This window comes from Helianthus annuus, chromosome 4, assembly GCF_002127325.2.
Source record: "Helianthus annuus cultivar XRQ/B chromosome 4, HanXRQr2.0-SUNRISE, whole genome shotgun sequence".
NCBI lineage: Eukaryota > Viridiplantae > Streptophyta > Magnoliopsida > Asterales > Asteraceae > Helianthus > Helianthus annuus.
In genome coordinates this window covers 84,079,370-84,096,657 of record NC_035436.2, presented here as the reverse complement: position 1 = coordinate 84,096,657, position 17,288 = coordinate 84,079,370, and the positions used below count along the sequence as shown (strand labels likewise).

The window sequence follows — 17,288 nt, the reverse complement described above, 5'->3', positions numbered from 1 at the left end:
CCTCATAGCAATTGGTAAAAATATCTCAAACCATGGCTGAAACTCCTCATGTTTCTTCTCAAAAAGAACATGTTGTACAACAAGGGACACCACTCTATGTTGCTCTGGAATCACTTGCTTCCATCATCCATAGCCCAATGCCCTGGGCAAATTCTCTTTCTACACCCAACCTCACATCCACAATTCCACCAAATACAAAGATTTTGTTGGATGCAATTGATTTGAACCAGGCACAAACCAGTCCTTCTCAATCACCTGTCCATGAGAATATACCTCAACAACAGACTGGGCCTGATGTATCAATCTTTGCTAACCCACCAACACAACCTGAGGAGGTTACACCCCTTAAGTTACAAGTAACTCTTGGTGGTAATCCAAGTGAAGCAGCCACTACAAGTGTTGAACCCACTGGTTTATATTTGGACAGTGGTTACATTAATAAGACTTCCTTGGAGGCAATTCCTTCTATAGTACCTCTGATATCCACTAGTGAGTTTGTTTTGACCACTGGTTCCATCAAAAGGTTATTAAGTGCTGAAGGAAGAAGACCCCAGTACCAAGAAAAAGGGGCATCAGTGGTTAATACTTGGAGTACACTCCCTGCATCAACCACTGATATAACCACTGTTAGTGGGAAATCAGATGATCCCTTTTAGTTGGGTGACGGTTTAAAGTACCAAGAATTAACGGCCAGAGTTGAAAAACTAGATACTTCTGTTGCCGAAATCAAAGAAATGCTGCATCAGTTGTTGAAGGTACCAAAGGTGAAATCCACTACTATTCCACCTCAAGCACCTGCTCCACCACAAGCATCTGCTGCAGATGAGATATGGAATTTATTTCAACCTTTTCTCCAACAGCAAAAGAAAATGGCTGATCAGCAACATGCCATACATGTACAAGAGCTGAGAGACATGCTGGATTCCAGGTTTAGAAACACTCAAGCTGATATCAAGGCTATAAAGGCCCACATTTTGAAAACCACTGGCAACGCTCCTCCCACAGTTCTCTTCATTGATCAACTACCCCCAGATAATGCCAAAAAGGGGGAGAAAATTCAGGAGTGGAAGAAGAAGGGAATAGATGATGGTCTGTATGTTGAGCCAGAAAAGGATGCTATTACCAGAAAAATACCCTTGCCAGATGGTAGCAAAAAGTTTGATGTTACCCAAAATGCACTTGATGAAGCTGTAGCAAGTGTAAAAAGGGACAGAGCGGCAAAGGATATGTCAAGGTGGAATGAGGAGAAAAGAGCTTTCATGGATCTGAATGCGCAGGGTTGTTCTGAATCAGAGGATGTTCAAAATCCTGTGTCAAAAAGAAATCCCACTAGAAAAGTGAGGGAACCCAATGTTGGACTCAGTATGGCCTTAACAACTTCTTTTTACATAATATGGCAAATGATTTCAGTATATGTGAAAAAGATGTGCGGAAATGGAAATCAGACTTTCAAGAAACAAGACCTACAGAATTATCAAGTTTATATCACTTTGAAACAAATTAGTTTAACAAGGTGATTGTAAGATTATTATCTAATACAAATGAATCTTGATTTTTGTGGGTGAGAAGAGCAGTGGAGCTTGGGTGTTTGTATATGAATGCTAAGCTTCAAACTCAAGTATCTTCTGCCTCTCGAGCCTTCTATTTATAGACGGCTGTGGGCATGAATAAACAATTGTTTATTCATGCAATAAGTCCTGCGTAAAGTAGCAATTTTGTTAGTGCATACATCTGCCGTCTTCGTCTTATATCGAGTCTCGGGTTCGTTGCGGTACGGAACAAGAGTGATGTCATCATTCTTGATGATGACATCATCCTAGTGACATCATCTATTACATCATCACATGAAGACAAAATAGATTACATAAAGTCAGATTGCATGGAATAGTTTGTAGTGTGTCGTTTGAAAGGTTCCGTTTGAAAAAAGCATGTTCGTTTGAAGTGCTTTCGTTTGAAAGATGTCCGTTTGAAACTGTAACCGTTTGAAGGGTGTCATGTCACCTTCAAACGGAAGGGTCTTTACTATATATATCTTACAAACGATCATCATTTGTAAGGGTCAAGAACTTTCCGGTCAGCATAACGAAGTGCTGCCGAAGTGTTGTCAGGTTGTAATACGTTAAGAAATCAATCATACAACAGTTTAAAGTGTGAATCTAGCTGAATTAAACTCTACATGTCTGTTTCCGCCTTTCGTGTTGAGATAAACTCTTCTGATCGACTCGTTCGGGTCTGAAAACGATCCTACAAGTGGTATCAGAGCTCAGGAAGAAGAGTTCTATACAATTTAGCTGCGATTTCTGTTTCTACACCTTTCTTTTTTCGAAAATTAAAATTTTACATGGTTAAAATCGGCTAAAACTCTCACAATGTGTGCGTAATTGTGTTTTGACAAAACCTTGAGAATATCAGACCTAAACTCAAAGTAAATCTAGTAAAAATGGCTTGAAAACTTGTGTCCGTTTGAACGAAGCTTGGCCATTCCGTTTGAAAACTGCTCTATCGTTTGAAAATACATGGTATTCCATTTAAAATCGTCCATTCCGTTTGAAATATCGTTTGAAAAATGACTTTCGTTTGAAAAATGCATATCGTTTGAAAGTTCATCGTTTGAAAGTGTACCTTCCGTTTGAACGACGTATCGTTTGAAAAAGACATACTGTTTGAGTTCATCGATTTGTGTGACACATCTATCGAGGCTGTCAGTTTGCATGTGAAAGATATTAAAGTGTGTCAGTTGTTTTCGTTCAAGAAATTGCATGTGATCACTACAACAAAAATGGCTTTTTAGGACCTTTTCTGTGGGACGCATGTAAAAGAGTGTCCTAAAAACTATTTAATAGGACTAATGAATTTTTGGGGTCCTTTTATAATATACTCTACTAAACCGGTGTCCTAAAAAACTATTTAATAGGATGGATGATTTTTTGGGGTCCTATTATCATATAATCTAATAGGACACTTAAAATGTAGATCCTAATAAAGTACTTTATAAGACATTTAATTGTTAGTGTCCCATTATGTGGTACTGTATTAGGACACTTGATCATCTAGGGTCCTGTTATAACATAACTTAATAGGACACGTTGTAGTTAAGTCATAAATGTTCAGTGTTATAGGACCCTTTCTAGTCGAAGTCATATTAGAACTTAACTTAATAGGACACTTGACACTTGGGTCTTATAACTTTAAACTTTATAGGACGTTTAATCATTGCGTGACATGCACTTTTAGTAACGTTTAATTGTTTTATGCGATTGATTAACTTGCATTGTAGATCTTAAATACTACTATTATTTATTAAAATTACATTAAAAGTTAAATGCTAAAAATGTCGATTTGGTAAAACTATAAAGCAACTCAATTACATTCTTAATTACATTGTCTTTCAACCTTTTCATGTCTCAAATCACAATTACATTCTTAGTTTATCTTTTATATTTATTAATGTGAATAATACTCTGTTAATGCTTTATATATGTGACACCCCGTTGAAACGCTTTCACTTACACTAGCTTGACAGTGGCTGCCTTAACTTTCGGGACGAAAGTTCCTAAAACTTGGGGATAATGTGACACTCCGGATTTTCCCGGACAACCTTTCGATGTAACATGAGTGTACGTAAACTATTAAGTGAAAAATTATGAATTGCTTGTTATTACGTGTTGGGTGCATATGTGTACGTATAGATATATATATATATATATATATGTGTGTGTGTGTGTGTGTTATATATATAGGAGCCGAAACCCGACTCGAGACCATGCTCGGTCTCGAGTGAACAGTAGCAGTTGGGCCGGTTAGGGCCTTGTGACCGAGAACCCAACCCGGAACCCCCTAGCCCCAACTCGAGATCCTATATAACCCAACCCTCACACCCTTTTTCCATTTTTTACCCTCATCTCCTCTCACTAAACCCTAAAACCCTAAGATCATCAACCTCCTCTCATCTCCTCTTCCTACTCGGAACCAACCGGAGACACCAAGACCCCCGGATCGAGCTCAAGATCACCACCCGAAAGTCGATTCATCGGATCTTCACACCCTTACATCTAACCGGTTAGTATACCATAGTTGTTTGCCTCAAAATGATGATTCTTGATGCTTAAACTATTTTGAGTAGTTGGATGTTGGTTTATTTTGTTTGAAAGGTGATAGATTGTTATGATAAATCAAACAATGTGTTGTGTGAGCTAAATGCATGACTTGAAATAACTAAATGATATAGATATAAGCTAGGGTGAATATTATGTGTTTATATGTTCTTGTGTCATACATGCTAGAAATAGGATCAAGTATGAAATCTAGTTAGGTAACTTGGCATGCTTCGAATGTTTTGGATGTGTGTAACGTAGGGCTGCTAGAAATGCCGATATTATTGCAAATGAAAGGTGGAAAATACTTGTTTTGGGTCGGTTAAAGGATAGTCTAGAACATGATGAACATTTGGTGATTTTGATGAACAATTTGAATATGTTATAAACATGATGAATATTTGAAATTCTGCTTATTTGATCTGTTTTGGTGTATATTCAGACAACAAAACATGTTAGTGGGAATAGTACACAAATTACATGAAAATGCAATACCATTGGATAGTACACTGCACAGGTTCTAGAAGGATTCAGGTGCACGCAACGGCGGTTGCGAGTCGGAACCCTCGGTTGCGACTCGAGACCACATCAAGTCTTGTCGAGATCTCCCGGTTGCGAGTCGCAATCAACGCGTATCGAATCCGGTTGCGAGTCGTAACCACTGCTGCTAAGTCGGAACCGCTAGTTGCGAGACGTAACCTCTGGTTGCGAGTCGTAACCAAAACGTGATGAACCGAGACCTCGGTTGCGAGTCGTAACCTCGGTTGCGAGTCGCAACCACCCTTGTCTCGACTGGGCTATTTTGGTGTTATTGGGCTTTAACTGTTGGGCTTTCTGTTGACTGGGCTGCATGTTTGTCACTGCTGATTATATGATAGGGCTGACCCAATAACCCAACTGTTTGTGTACTCGCATGTTATATGTGTTTGCTATATGTATTGCCATAAGTGTTCGCTATGTGTTTACTTGTACCCGACTTGACCCATACTTGGTAACCATGCTAGGACGTGGTGACCAACATACTTGACCGGGTTAAATATCTACCGAGCAACCCAAGGTGAGTTCACAACTTAAAAGCATGCGTCCCGGTGGTTTGGGACACGAGACTAAAACAACCCTATCCCCTTGAAAAGGGGATACCATTTACATTCCTTCCCTAGTTATTGGGAACAAACTTACTTCTCCTTCCCTTGTCATTGGGAAACCTTTTTAGTTAATTACTGTTTATACGGAATGCAACCAAACGGCACTAAACGCAACACTATCACTCAAGTCCCTACTACATAATACCGATTAGTCGCCGGGGCCAGGCGAACGGGTTATTAGTTGATAGCGCTATTTAGGTTTTACCAACCTCACACCGTGCCATGGTATGGGATCGGTCGTGAACTAATGTACTCAGGCATCCGTCAATGATGATAGAACATTGACATCGGGGCATCCTGCGGAAACGCAAACGGTTACCTAGTGTTCGGTATTGGAAAAACAGTTTAGTCGCTAACTTTTGGGGTAGCTCCCCATGGCATGTATAAACGGATAAATTAACTGGTGAAACGAGTTTTTGGTAATTAAAACTGGACAACTAGTGAACTCACTCAGCATTATTGTTGACTCCCTTACTGCATGCTTTGCAGGTGGCCAGTGACTGGAGCAGCTACTTGGGATGTGTAGTGGTCGTCTGCCCGTGTGTTGGGCATTTATCATGATTACCTTATGAACATTGTTTAAAACTATTTATTTATGCTTCCGCTACTTATTACTGTTTGAACTTGAAACCTTAAACTCTGAACTTGATATTTGCTAATCTTATGGTTAGTAAGTATTACTTTTGTTATCAATTTAATTATTCAGTATAATTGGTGGCTGGATCCTGGTCAGTCACGCCCTCGAAGCGGGTGTTATCCACAGGTGGAATTTGGGGGTGTGACAGATTGGTATCAGAGCCATTGGTTATAGTGAACTTGGTTTTAAAAAGGGGAAAAATCTTTTTGAGAAAAACCAGACTATAACCCGTGACTCGTGACGACACTACACTCCAAGTGCAAGGCTCGACTTATCTGACCTCATAGCTCGGACCCATATTTACTTGCTTGTTGTCTTATGCTTTCTGCGTTACTATACGTACTAGTTTGCCTGATTAGATAGATATGCCTTCCCTCTTCTATCTCCTTCTCGCTATATTACGACATCACACTCATACTATGTTTTCTGGTTATGAAGACAATGAGTGGACGCGGACGAGGAAACGTCAACATGACCCAGGCTCAGTTCACTAACCTGCTCAACACGGTGGCTGCAGCTTTCGCAGCTCACCCTATAGGTAAGCTCGTTGTTTTAGGATGTTTAGATCCTACCGCCACATCGCCTTTTCGCCTCTAAACCTATTTCGCTTCACTCCTCACAACAGGTCAGCCTGCGCCTGTGCAACCATGTGTCTGTACCTTCAAGACCTTCATGGATTGCAAGCCTCTTCCGTTCAGTGGCACTGAGGGTGCCATAGGCCTTCTACACTGGATCGAGAAGGTCGAAGCTGTCTTCGCTGTCTGCGAGTGTCCCCCTGCTAATTGGGTGAAGTTTGCTACTGGTACTCTTGAGGGAAGCGCACTTTCTTGGTGGAAGGCGCAAATTCAAATGCTTGGTTTGGAGACTGCTAACGCTACTGCATGGGAAGATTTCAAGGATATGATCAAGGAAGAGTACTGTCACAGGGATGACATCCACAAACTCGAGGACGAGTACTATGAACTCAAGATGGTTGGGTCAGAGATTGAGACCTACACCAAGCTGTCCAACGACTATGCTGCTCTTTGTCCAAACATGTCCCGACCCATGTACCGAAGGATCGAATTGTACATCAAGGGTTTAGTCCCGGAAATCAGGAGCCATGTAACCTCGGCCAACCTCACTGCCATACAGCCTGTGGTTCGTCTTGCCCACAAACTCACCAACCAGGCTGTGGAGGAGGGCAGGTTGCCCAAAAGGATCAGTGCTGCGGAAGGAACTTCTAGTGATGGTAAACGAAAGTGGGATGGAAATCATGGCAAGGATGCCAACTCTACTCAGGCCCCAGCTCAGCAAAGGAAAACTGACAACAACAAAGGCACTCAGCAACAGGGTGGCTACCGGGGAAGCTACCCTAAGTGCAACAAGTGTAACAGGCACCACAATGGGGCAGGTAACAAGGGCCAGTGTCAGCGATGCCACAAGATGGGGCACGAAGCCAAGGATTGCAGAAGTCAGTTCCCAGCAAGGCAGAATCCGCAACAACCCCAACAGCAACAACAGCAAGGAAACAACCGGGCATGTTTTAAATGCGGGGCAACAGGGCACATGCGAAAGGATTGCCCTGAACTGAATCAGAATCGCAACAACAATCAGGGAGCTGGGAACAATGAGCAAAACAACACTGCTGGGAATGCAAGGGGAAGAGCTTTCGTGATTGGAGCTGGTGAAGCAAGGAACGATCCCAACGTCGTGGCGGGTAAGTTCCTACTTGATGATCGTTATGTTTCTGTGTTATTTGATTCCGGTGCCGATGCCAGTTATGTATCCCTTCGCATTAGTAAGAAACTTAAGCACCCGCCCGCATTATTAAGTTCTAAGCACATCGTCGAGATAGCTAATGGTAAGAACATCGAGGCCACGCATGTGATCCACGACTGCACACTAGAATTGTCTGGCCACACGTTTAGTATCGATCTTTTCCCTGTCAAACTTGGAAGCTTCGATGTCGTCATTGGTATGGATTGGTTATCCAAACATCGCGCTGAGATCCTCTGTCAAGAGAAAGCAGTTCGTATACCTCGTCGTTCTGGCCAACCCCTCATCGTCCAAGGCAACAAAGGTGGAGAAGTCACAGGCATTATCTCGCTTTTAAAAGCCCAGAAGTGTTTACAAAAAGGGCACACCGCTATCCTAGCACTTGTCACCAATACTCACGAAAAGGAAAAGAGGATTGAAGATTTTCCTGTAGTACGTGACTACCCCGAGGTATTTCCTGAGGAACTACCTGGACTCCCTCCCCACCGTCAGGTCGAATTCCAAATCGAGCTAGCTCCCGGAGCAGCACCCATAGCTCGTGCACCGTACCGTCTAGCCCCTGCAGAACTGAAGGAACTCTCCACGCAACTACAGGAACTATTGGATAAAGGATTTATCCGTCCTAGTTCATCACCCTGGGGAGCCCCAGAACTCTTTGTCAAGAAGAAGGATGGCACATTCCGAATGTGCATCGACTATCGTGAGCTGAACAAGGTTACCATCAAGAATCGTTACCCTCTCCCGCGCATCGACGACCTATTCGATCAGCTACAAGGATCGAGCTACTATTCTAAGATCGACCTGCGATCAGGCTATCATCAGCTGAGAGTTCGTAATGAAGATATTTCCAAGACTGCGTTTAGGACCCGTTATGGTCACTATGAATTTCTTGTTATGCCTTTCGGAATGACCAACGCGCCGGCAGTGTTCATGGACCTTATGAACCGCGTATGTAAGCCTTACCTCGACAAATTCGTGATTGTGTTTATCGACGACATCCTGATTTATTCGAAAAGTCAAGAGGAGCATGAACAACACCTACGCCTTATTCTGGAACTCCTTCGCAACGAGCAGCTGTATCCCAAATTCTCTAAATGTGACTTCTGGCTTCGAGAAGTTCACTTCCTCGGCCATGTAGTTAATAAAAACGGAATTCACGTAGACCCAGCCAAGATCGAATCAATAAAGAACTGGCCTACACCTAAGACTCCCACTGAAGTTCGCCAATTCTTGGGATTGGCAGGTTACTACCGCAGATTCATTCAGGGATTCTCAAAGATTGCCCAACCCCTCACGACTCTTACTCAGAAAGGCATCGCCTACAAGTGGAATGAAGCACAGGAATCTGCTTTTCAGAGGCTTAAGGATAACCTCTGTAGCGCTCCTATTCTCTCGTTGCCTGAAGGCACTGACGACTTTGTGGTTTACTGCGATGCGTCTATCCATGGACTCGGTTGCGTGTTAATGCAACGCGAGAAAGTTATCGCTTACGCCTCTCGACAACTCAAGACACACGAAAGGAACTACACAACGCATGATTTGGAACTGGGAGCAGTGGTTTTTGCTCTTAAGATATGGAGACATTACCTGTACGGTACCAAGTGCACTATTTACACCGATCACAGGAGTCTCGAGCATATCTTTAGGCAAAAGGAATTGAACATGCGACAACGTCGATGGGTCGAACTCTTGAATGACTACGAATGCGCCATCAAATACCATCCGGGCAAGGCCAATGTCGTGGCAGACGCCCTCAGCCGAAAGGACACTGTACCAAAGCGCGTGCGAGCATTGCAACTTACCATCCAGTCTAACCTCCCTACCCAGATCCGAAATGCTCAAGTTGAAGCATTGAAACCGGAAAACATCAGGGCTGAATCTTTGCGAGGATCGAGACAGCGACTAGAACAGAAGGAAGATGGCGCTTACTATGTAACAGGGCTACCTAGGTCTCAACGCGGAAATGACACTATTTGGGTAATAGTAGATCGATTGACCAAGTCCGCACACTTTCTGGCTATTAAGGAAATAGACAAGTTTTCTACCTTGGCGGAGATTTACTTAAAGGAAGTAGTTTCGAGGCACGGAGTGCCAACCTCAATTATTTCCGACCGAGACGCTCGTTTTACTTCGGAATTGTGGCAAGCTATGCACAAATCCTTTGGCTCACGTTTGGACATGAGCACTTCTTAATACCCGCAAACGGATGGACAGTCCGAACGCACCATCCAAACCCTAGAAGACATGCTTAGAGCGTGTGTGATCGATTTTGGCAAAAACTGGGAGAAGCATTTACCGTTAGTAGAGTTCTCCTACAACAACAGCTACCACACTAGTATTCAGGCAGCACCTTTTGAGGCATTGTACGGTCGTAAATGCCGGTCACCTCTCTGCTGGGCAGAAATCGGTGATAGTCAAATCACGGGCCCAGAGATGGTAGTAGATACAACGGAAAAGATTGCCCAGATCAGACAACGCATGGCGGCAGCTCGTGACCGTCAGAAGAGTTACGCTGATAAGCGTAGGAAACCATTGGAATTCCAGGTCGGCGACCGGGTTCTACTTAAAGTCTCACCCTGGAAGGGTGTGGTTCGCTTCGGTAAACGGGGCAAGCTTAATCCGCGATATATTGGACCATTCGAAATTACCGAGAAGGTCGGTAAAGTTGCTTATAGATTGAACTTGCCTGAAGAACTGAGTGCGGTACACAACGTATTTCGTGTATCTAATCTGAAGAAGTGTCTATCAGATGAAACGCTCGTAATTCCTTTCAAGGAACTAACTATTGACGAACAGCTACACTTTACTGAGGAACCGATTGAAATCACTGATCGAGAGATCAAAATCCTCAAACGTAGCCAAATACCTCTTGTACGAGTCCGTTGGAACTCGCGACGTGGCCCAGAGTATACCTGGGAGCGGGAAGACCAGATGAAGCACAAGTATCCCCAGTTGTTCCCAAACGAAAACCCCAGCACTGAAGCTACAGCCGAATTTCGGGACGAAATTCCAAACTAACGGGGGGATGATGTGACACCCCGTTGAAACGCTTTCACTTACACTAGCTTGACAGTGGCTGCCTTAACTTTCGGGACGAAAGTTCCTAAAACTTGGGGATAATGTGACACTCCGGATTTTCCCGGACAACCTTTCGATGTAACATGAGTGTACGTAAACTATTAAGTGAAAAATTATGAATTGCTTGTTATTACGTGTTGGGTGCATATGTGTACGTATAGATATATATATATATATATATATATATATATATATATATATATATATATATATATATATATGTGTGTGTGTGTGTGTGTGTGTTATATATATAGGAGCCGAAACCCGACTCGAGACCATGCTCGGTCTCGAGTGAACAGTAGCAGTTGGGCCGGTTAGGGCCTTGTGACCGAGAACCCAACCCGGAACCCCCTAGCCCCAACTCGAGATCCTATATAACCCAACCCTCACACCCTTTTTCCATTTTTCACCCTCATCTCCTCTCACTAAACCCTAAAACCCTAAGATCATCAACCTCCTCTCATCTCCTCTTCCTACTCGGAACCAACCGGAGACACCAAGACCCCCGGATCGAGCTCAAGATCACCACCCGAAAGTCGATTCATCGGATCTTCACACCCTTACATCTAACCGGTTAGTATACCATAGTTGTTTGCCTCAAAATGATGATTCTTGATGCTTAAACTATTTTGAGTAGTTGGATGTTGGTTTATTTTGTTTGAAAGGTGATAGATTGTTATGATAAATCAAACAATGTGTTGTGTGAGCTAAATGCATGACTTGAAATAACTAAATGATATAGATATAAGCTAGGGTGAATATTATGTGTTTATATGTTCTTGTGTCATACATGCTAGAAATAGGATCAAGTATGAAATCTAGTTGGGTAACTTGGCATGCTTCGAATGTTTTGGATGTGTGTAACGTAGGGCTGCTAGAAATGCCGATATTATTGCAAATGAAAGGTGGAAAATACTTGTTTTGGGTCGGTTAAAGGATAGTCTAGAACATGATGAACATTTGGTGATTTTGATGAACAATTTGAATATGTTATAAACATGATGAATATTTGAAATTCTGCTTATTTGATCTGTTTTGGTGTATATTCAGACAACAAAACATGTTAGTGGGAATAGTACACAAATTACATGAAAATGCAATACCATTGGATAGTACACTGCACAGGTTCTAGAAGGATTCAGGTGCACGCAACGGCGGTTGCGAGTCGGAACCCTCGGTTGCGACTCGAGACCACATCAAGTCTTGTCGAGATCTCCCGGTTGCGAGTCGCAATCAACGCGTATCGAATCCGGTTGCGAGTCGTAACCACTGCTGCTAAGTCGGAACCGCTAGTTGCGAGACGTAACCTCTGGTTGCGAGTCGTAACCAAAACGTGATGAACCGAGACCTCGGTTGCGAGTCGTAACCTCGGTTGCGAGTCGCAACCACCCTTGTCTCGACTGGGCTATTTTGGTGTTATTGGGCTTTAACTGTTGGGCTTTCTGTTGACTGGGCTGCATGTTTGTCACTGCTGATTATATGATAGGGCTGACCCAATAACCCAACTGTTTGTGTACTCGCATGTTATATGTGTTTGCTATATGTATTGCCATAAGTGTTCGCTATGTGTTTACTTGTACCCGACTTGACCCATACTTGGTAACCATGCTAGGACGTGGTGACCAACATACTTGACCGGGTTAAATATCTACCGAGCAACCCAAGGTGAGTTCACAACTTAAAAGCATGCGTCCCGGTGGTTTGGGACACGAGACTAAAACAACCCTATCCCCTTGAAAAGGGGATACCATTTACATTCCTTCCCTAGTTATTGGGAACAAACTTACTTCTCCTTCCCTTGTCATTGGGAAACCTTTTTAGTCAATTACTGTTTATACGGAATGCAACCAAACGGCACTAAACGCAACACTATCACTCAAGTCCCTACTACATAATACCGATTAGTCGCCGGGGCCAGGCGAACGGGTTATTAGTTGATAGCGCTATTTAGGTTTTACCAACCTCACACCGTGCCATGGTATGGGATCGGTCGTGAACTAATGTACTCAGGCATCCGTCAATGATGATAGAACATTGACATCGGGGCATCCTGCGGAAACGCAAACGGTTACCTAGTGTTCGGTATTGGAAAAACAGTTTAGTCGCTAACTTTTGGGGTAGCTCCCCATGGCATGTATAAACGGATAAATTAACTGGTGAAACGAGTTTTTGGTAATTAAAACTGGACAACTAGTGAACTCACTCAGCATTATTGTTGACTCCCTTACTGCATGCTTTGCAGGTGGCCAGTGACTGGAGCAGCTACTTGGGATGTGTAGTGGTCGTCTGCCCGTGTGTTGGGCATTTATCATGATTACCTTATGAACATTGTTTAAAACTATTTATTTATGCTTCCGCTACTTATTACTGTTTGAACTTGAAACCTTAAACTCTGAACTTGATATTTGCTAATCTTATGGTTAGTAAGTATTACTTTTGTTATCAATTTAATTATTCAGTATAATTGGTGGCTGGATCCTGGTCAGTCACGCCCTCGAAGCGGGTGTTATCCGCAGGTGGAATTTGGGGGTGTGACAATATATTATAATATGTTAATAACCGTTTTAAAGTCAACACTGGTAGTTAATACTTATAAGATAATAACTAATTGTTTATAAAATTATAATATATACGTTTTGTTTTTAATAAAATTAAAACATGTTAAATGAATTCTCCAATAAATTAAAATATATGTCGTTAAAAAAACAAGAAGAAACAAAACTGAGTTTCCCTCTTAACTTTATAGAATTTGGGAGGGGCTTGTATGAATTCTCAACGGGGCCTAATAAATTGTTGAGGTGTTATTTATTTTTTCTGTAAAATTACATTAGATTAATTGATTTTAGAGTTGGCGGCAATATGAATTAGGTGGGAGGGAAATGATGGTGGGAGGGGAAATATTAATGAGTTGGAAAATTGATAAATTTTCAAGGGAAATCGAATGCCGACTTACCGTAGAGAAATTAACATAAAAATTTGATTTAGCTTTAAGTATCGTCATCATCTATGTAAATCTCATCAATAACAAAACTAAGGTAGGGTCTGAGTAGGGTAGATGTAGACAGCCTTACGTCTACCCAGTAGGAATAGAGAGGCTGCTTCCAGTGAGACCCTGACTCGATTGTAGTTTTATATCAAGGCTTGGACCTAAGACAGATAACACTCAAACAATCGGGACAAAGACTGATTAGTGCATGTACCCCCGTGTCTTTCAGCTATCAACATCACCACATGATGCATGATTAACCATCCGCCGCTTTTAACGTTATTTTCACGAAATTATTAAAATAACGTTAAAGTTAGTACCATTTCACTTTTGCACCCCGAGCGCCCACATGTATATACATTATATGTGCACACCGCAAGCGGGGCACTTTGATTTAGCTTTAAGTAATTATAATATATTAATGTGCATAAAATTATATATATATATATATATGGTAAGGTTCATTTGAGAACCACCTTTATTGTGAGAACCATAAGAACCAATGTGAACATACAAAAAAAAAAACCTAACCCCCCCCCTCAAATCTCAAACGTTTTACATCTGGGTCCCTATGGTTTCACTTTTATTGTCATTTTAGTCCAAAAATCAAATTACCTCTTATTTGACTTTTAAAAGCTGGTTATTTTGTCTTTATCCTCAAGAGCAAAATGGTCATTTATATTTTATAAATAAATCCAGACCTCTTAACCAGTCAACCATCCATCTCTCTCTCTACGAGTCCGCCACCACCCCTCTGGTCTCCTTCTTCTGCTACCTCTCTCCTCCTCATCGCACCACTCTCCTCCACCACTGCCACTCTCCGCCACTCACCGCCGTCAACTGCCTCCATGCTTCACGTTCCTCCGCCACCATATCCATTGGAGAAGACGATTGTCTTGGCAAGATGATCGTTGGGGGAGATTATTTGGGGAAGATGAAATTTATTCATTCCCCTAACATATTCATAGTTTTCCTTCCACATAAGGATGGCAAAAAATTAACATATGTGATTTAGTGATATCCGCCCGACACCCGGCTCATTTACCCGAATAATACCCGAAAGTATCATATTATAGATTTTTATATATATATAAACTTAGTACATGTACTTATTATCTTCAGGTGGTCTTGATACAATTACAATATGATATGTAAGTTATTAATCACATTTTCATTTGCTATAGTCATTAAAATAGTAAATTATATAAACATCAAAGTTAAAATTTCCACATTTGTCCCAGCGGGTATTTTTATTAAATTAACGGCTATACTCGATACCCGCGGGTATGTCCGATACCCGACGTGTAACAGGTCGGGTATGGGACAAAGAATTACAACCGGGTACGGGCCTGAGATTACAATACCCGGCCCAAGCCCGGCCGATTGCCATTCCTACTTCCACACCAGAACTTACCAATCTTCTCTCAAAATTCATTTCCCTCTCCCTTCTTCCCTAACCCTAAATCAAAATTTCCCTTTATTCTTCATCTGCACAATTGATGTCGTTTCGCGGTTAATGACTAAAGAACAACACTAGCCGCCTTTGCCTTCCCTGTTGTTGAGGTGGGTTCAATTCTCTCCTAATCTATATCGATTGTAGGTAGAACAAATCCTTGTTACATTCCAATTTGCCATTGTTATTCCAAAATTCTTGGTTCATTGTTAATGGCGGATTGGAGACCAATTGCAGGTTTCTTGAAGTGGTCTTCAAAATTCGGATTTGCAGGTTTGTTTCTACATTCTATAGCCGTCGATAGAAGGGCGAGACCGTGGTGAAATGCTTCAACCAATGTTGAGTTGTCTGGTATGGTTTTACTTTTGTTGCCCATTTCTACACTACACAAGTCTAAATATAAAGATGTTTGCTCGAGATTTTATTGCACACCAACTGTTTGTGAAAATGTCTACAATAACTTTTAAGTTGTACATGATGTAAGATTTATGTCACAAAGAATAGTTTGTTTACGTAAAAGATGTGAGTTTTTGGATCTTCTTTGCATAGCATTTATGCCTATTCTCAAAGTGCTAATTGTCACTACACTTGGATCATTCCTTGCATTGGATTTCATTAATCTTATAGGAGAGCACAAGGAAGCAAGTCAATAAAGTATTTTTTTTTTCTTTATCCTCTTGTAATTGATCAAATGATAAACTAGTTGTCTTTTATGAGTAACGAGTGAAAACATGTTGTTTAAAAATATTAATTTAGTTTATCTTAAAACAGATCTGCCAAAATGGACTTACTTGAAATATGTCGTTAAGAAAAATTAGAAGTATCAAAATAATTAGATCTGCTGTATTTGATTCAAGATATTTGCTACTTTGATAAAATCCCAATATAATTATTAGCTTCATGAATAAAGATTAGTTTTATCTAATCGTGGGTGTTAAAAAGATTGGAACTGCAACTGCAAGTGATTTATGCTTGTTATATACTTCTAGCATTCATTTATTACCTTTCATCCTTTCACTACAAAAAATCCCATTTAGTGACACACATTTTTAATGGCATTGTGAGCAGCTTTCTAAAGTTTTAAAACTATTATTTTTCATGTAGCTAGCATTGAGTTCTTGTATTTATATTTGATTAGTCATATTAGTTGGTATAATTAGAGGTGAAAAAAACTAGTTCGGATTTGAAACCAGTAGTAAAACCGGTTTGATGAAACAAGTCTAAATACGATATGGAGCTTGAAATCTGTTTGAGAATATATCTATTAAAACTGGTTAAAACCGAACCGGTCCAGAATAAAACCAGTTACAAATCGAACCGGATTATTAGTTTAAACATGGTTTCTTATTCGAATTGATTTGGTCGATTTGATTTTATCATATTGAAAGTTAATTCATAAAATGTCACGGTCAAAGAATTATTCAAATACTCAGTTGGGATTGGACGTCAAGATATCTAATTATGAAACTAAGATGGGATGATTTTAATGCTCACGTGAATAGAAATTTCTTTAAGTTTTTATGTATATTATTTGGTGATTTTTTTTTTTTTTTTTTTTTTGCAGATTCAACCACATTGTTAAATGCTGTATTAGAGTGATATGGACAAAGGAAGTTGAGCAACTTACAAGGCAGTTGCTTTCTAACCCTTCCAAAGTAAGAGTGCCGAATATCATATCAAAAGTTATGTTATTTATTTAGTTAGTTTTCTTTTTGAATAAAATGAATAAGAGACAACCCAACCAACTCATTCATAAGTAATTATGTCAAAGCTGTCACCCTTGTCCTTTTTATTTTAATCTGGTTTATGTTGCACTATTATCTTTTTTATAGCACAATGATGGACACTTGACTGAAAAGTTTGCCATATGAAACTTACTATATTTTCTCTAATGTCTGTAGATACTATCACTTTGACTTCTATAAGATTTGCGAGCATTTTCATTTCTCAAGTGTTTATGGGTATTTTTCTGTAACACCTCGAAATTTTGTGTCCAATAATGTATTGACACGTGTCTTGAGTTTACACGTGGCATTTAAATACTAAATAAAGGACTAAAGTTGACAAACCTTGAAAGTATGTAAATTCGAGGGTTATAAATGTCAACGAAGGGTAAATATACTGTATAGTAGCCCTA

General features: G+C 40.8%; 1 protein-coding gene across 1 annotated transcript in view; it reads left to right on the top strand.

Moving 5' to 3' along the window:
• Positions 1–17,067, top strand: part of LOC110933830 — a 48,575-nt gene extending 31,508 nt beyond the window's left edge. The window contains exons 3-4 of the mRNA XM_022177034.1: positions 16,716–16,806; positions 17,053–17,067. Coding sequence (XP_022032726.1) covers positions 16,716–16,806; positions 17,053–17,067 — 106 coding nt within the window. The remainder of the gene's footprint in view (positions 1–16,715; positions 16,807–17,052) is intronic.
• Positions 17,068–17,288: the final 221 nt, after the last annotated feature.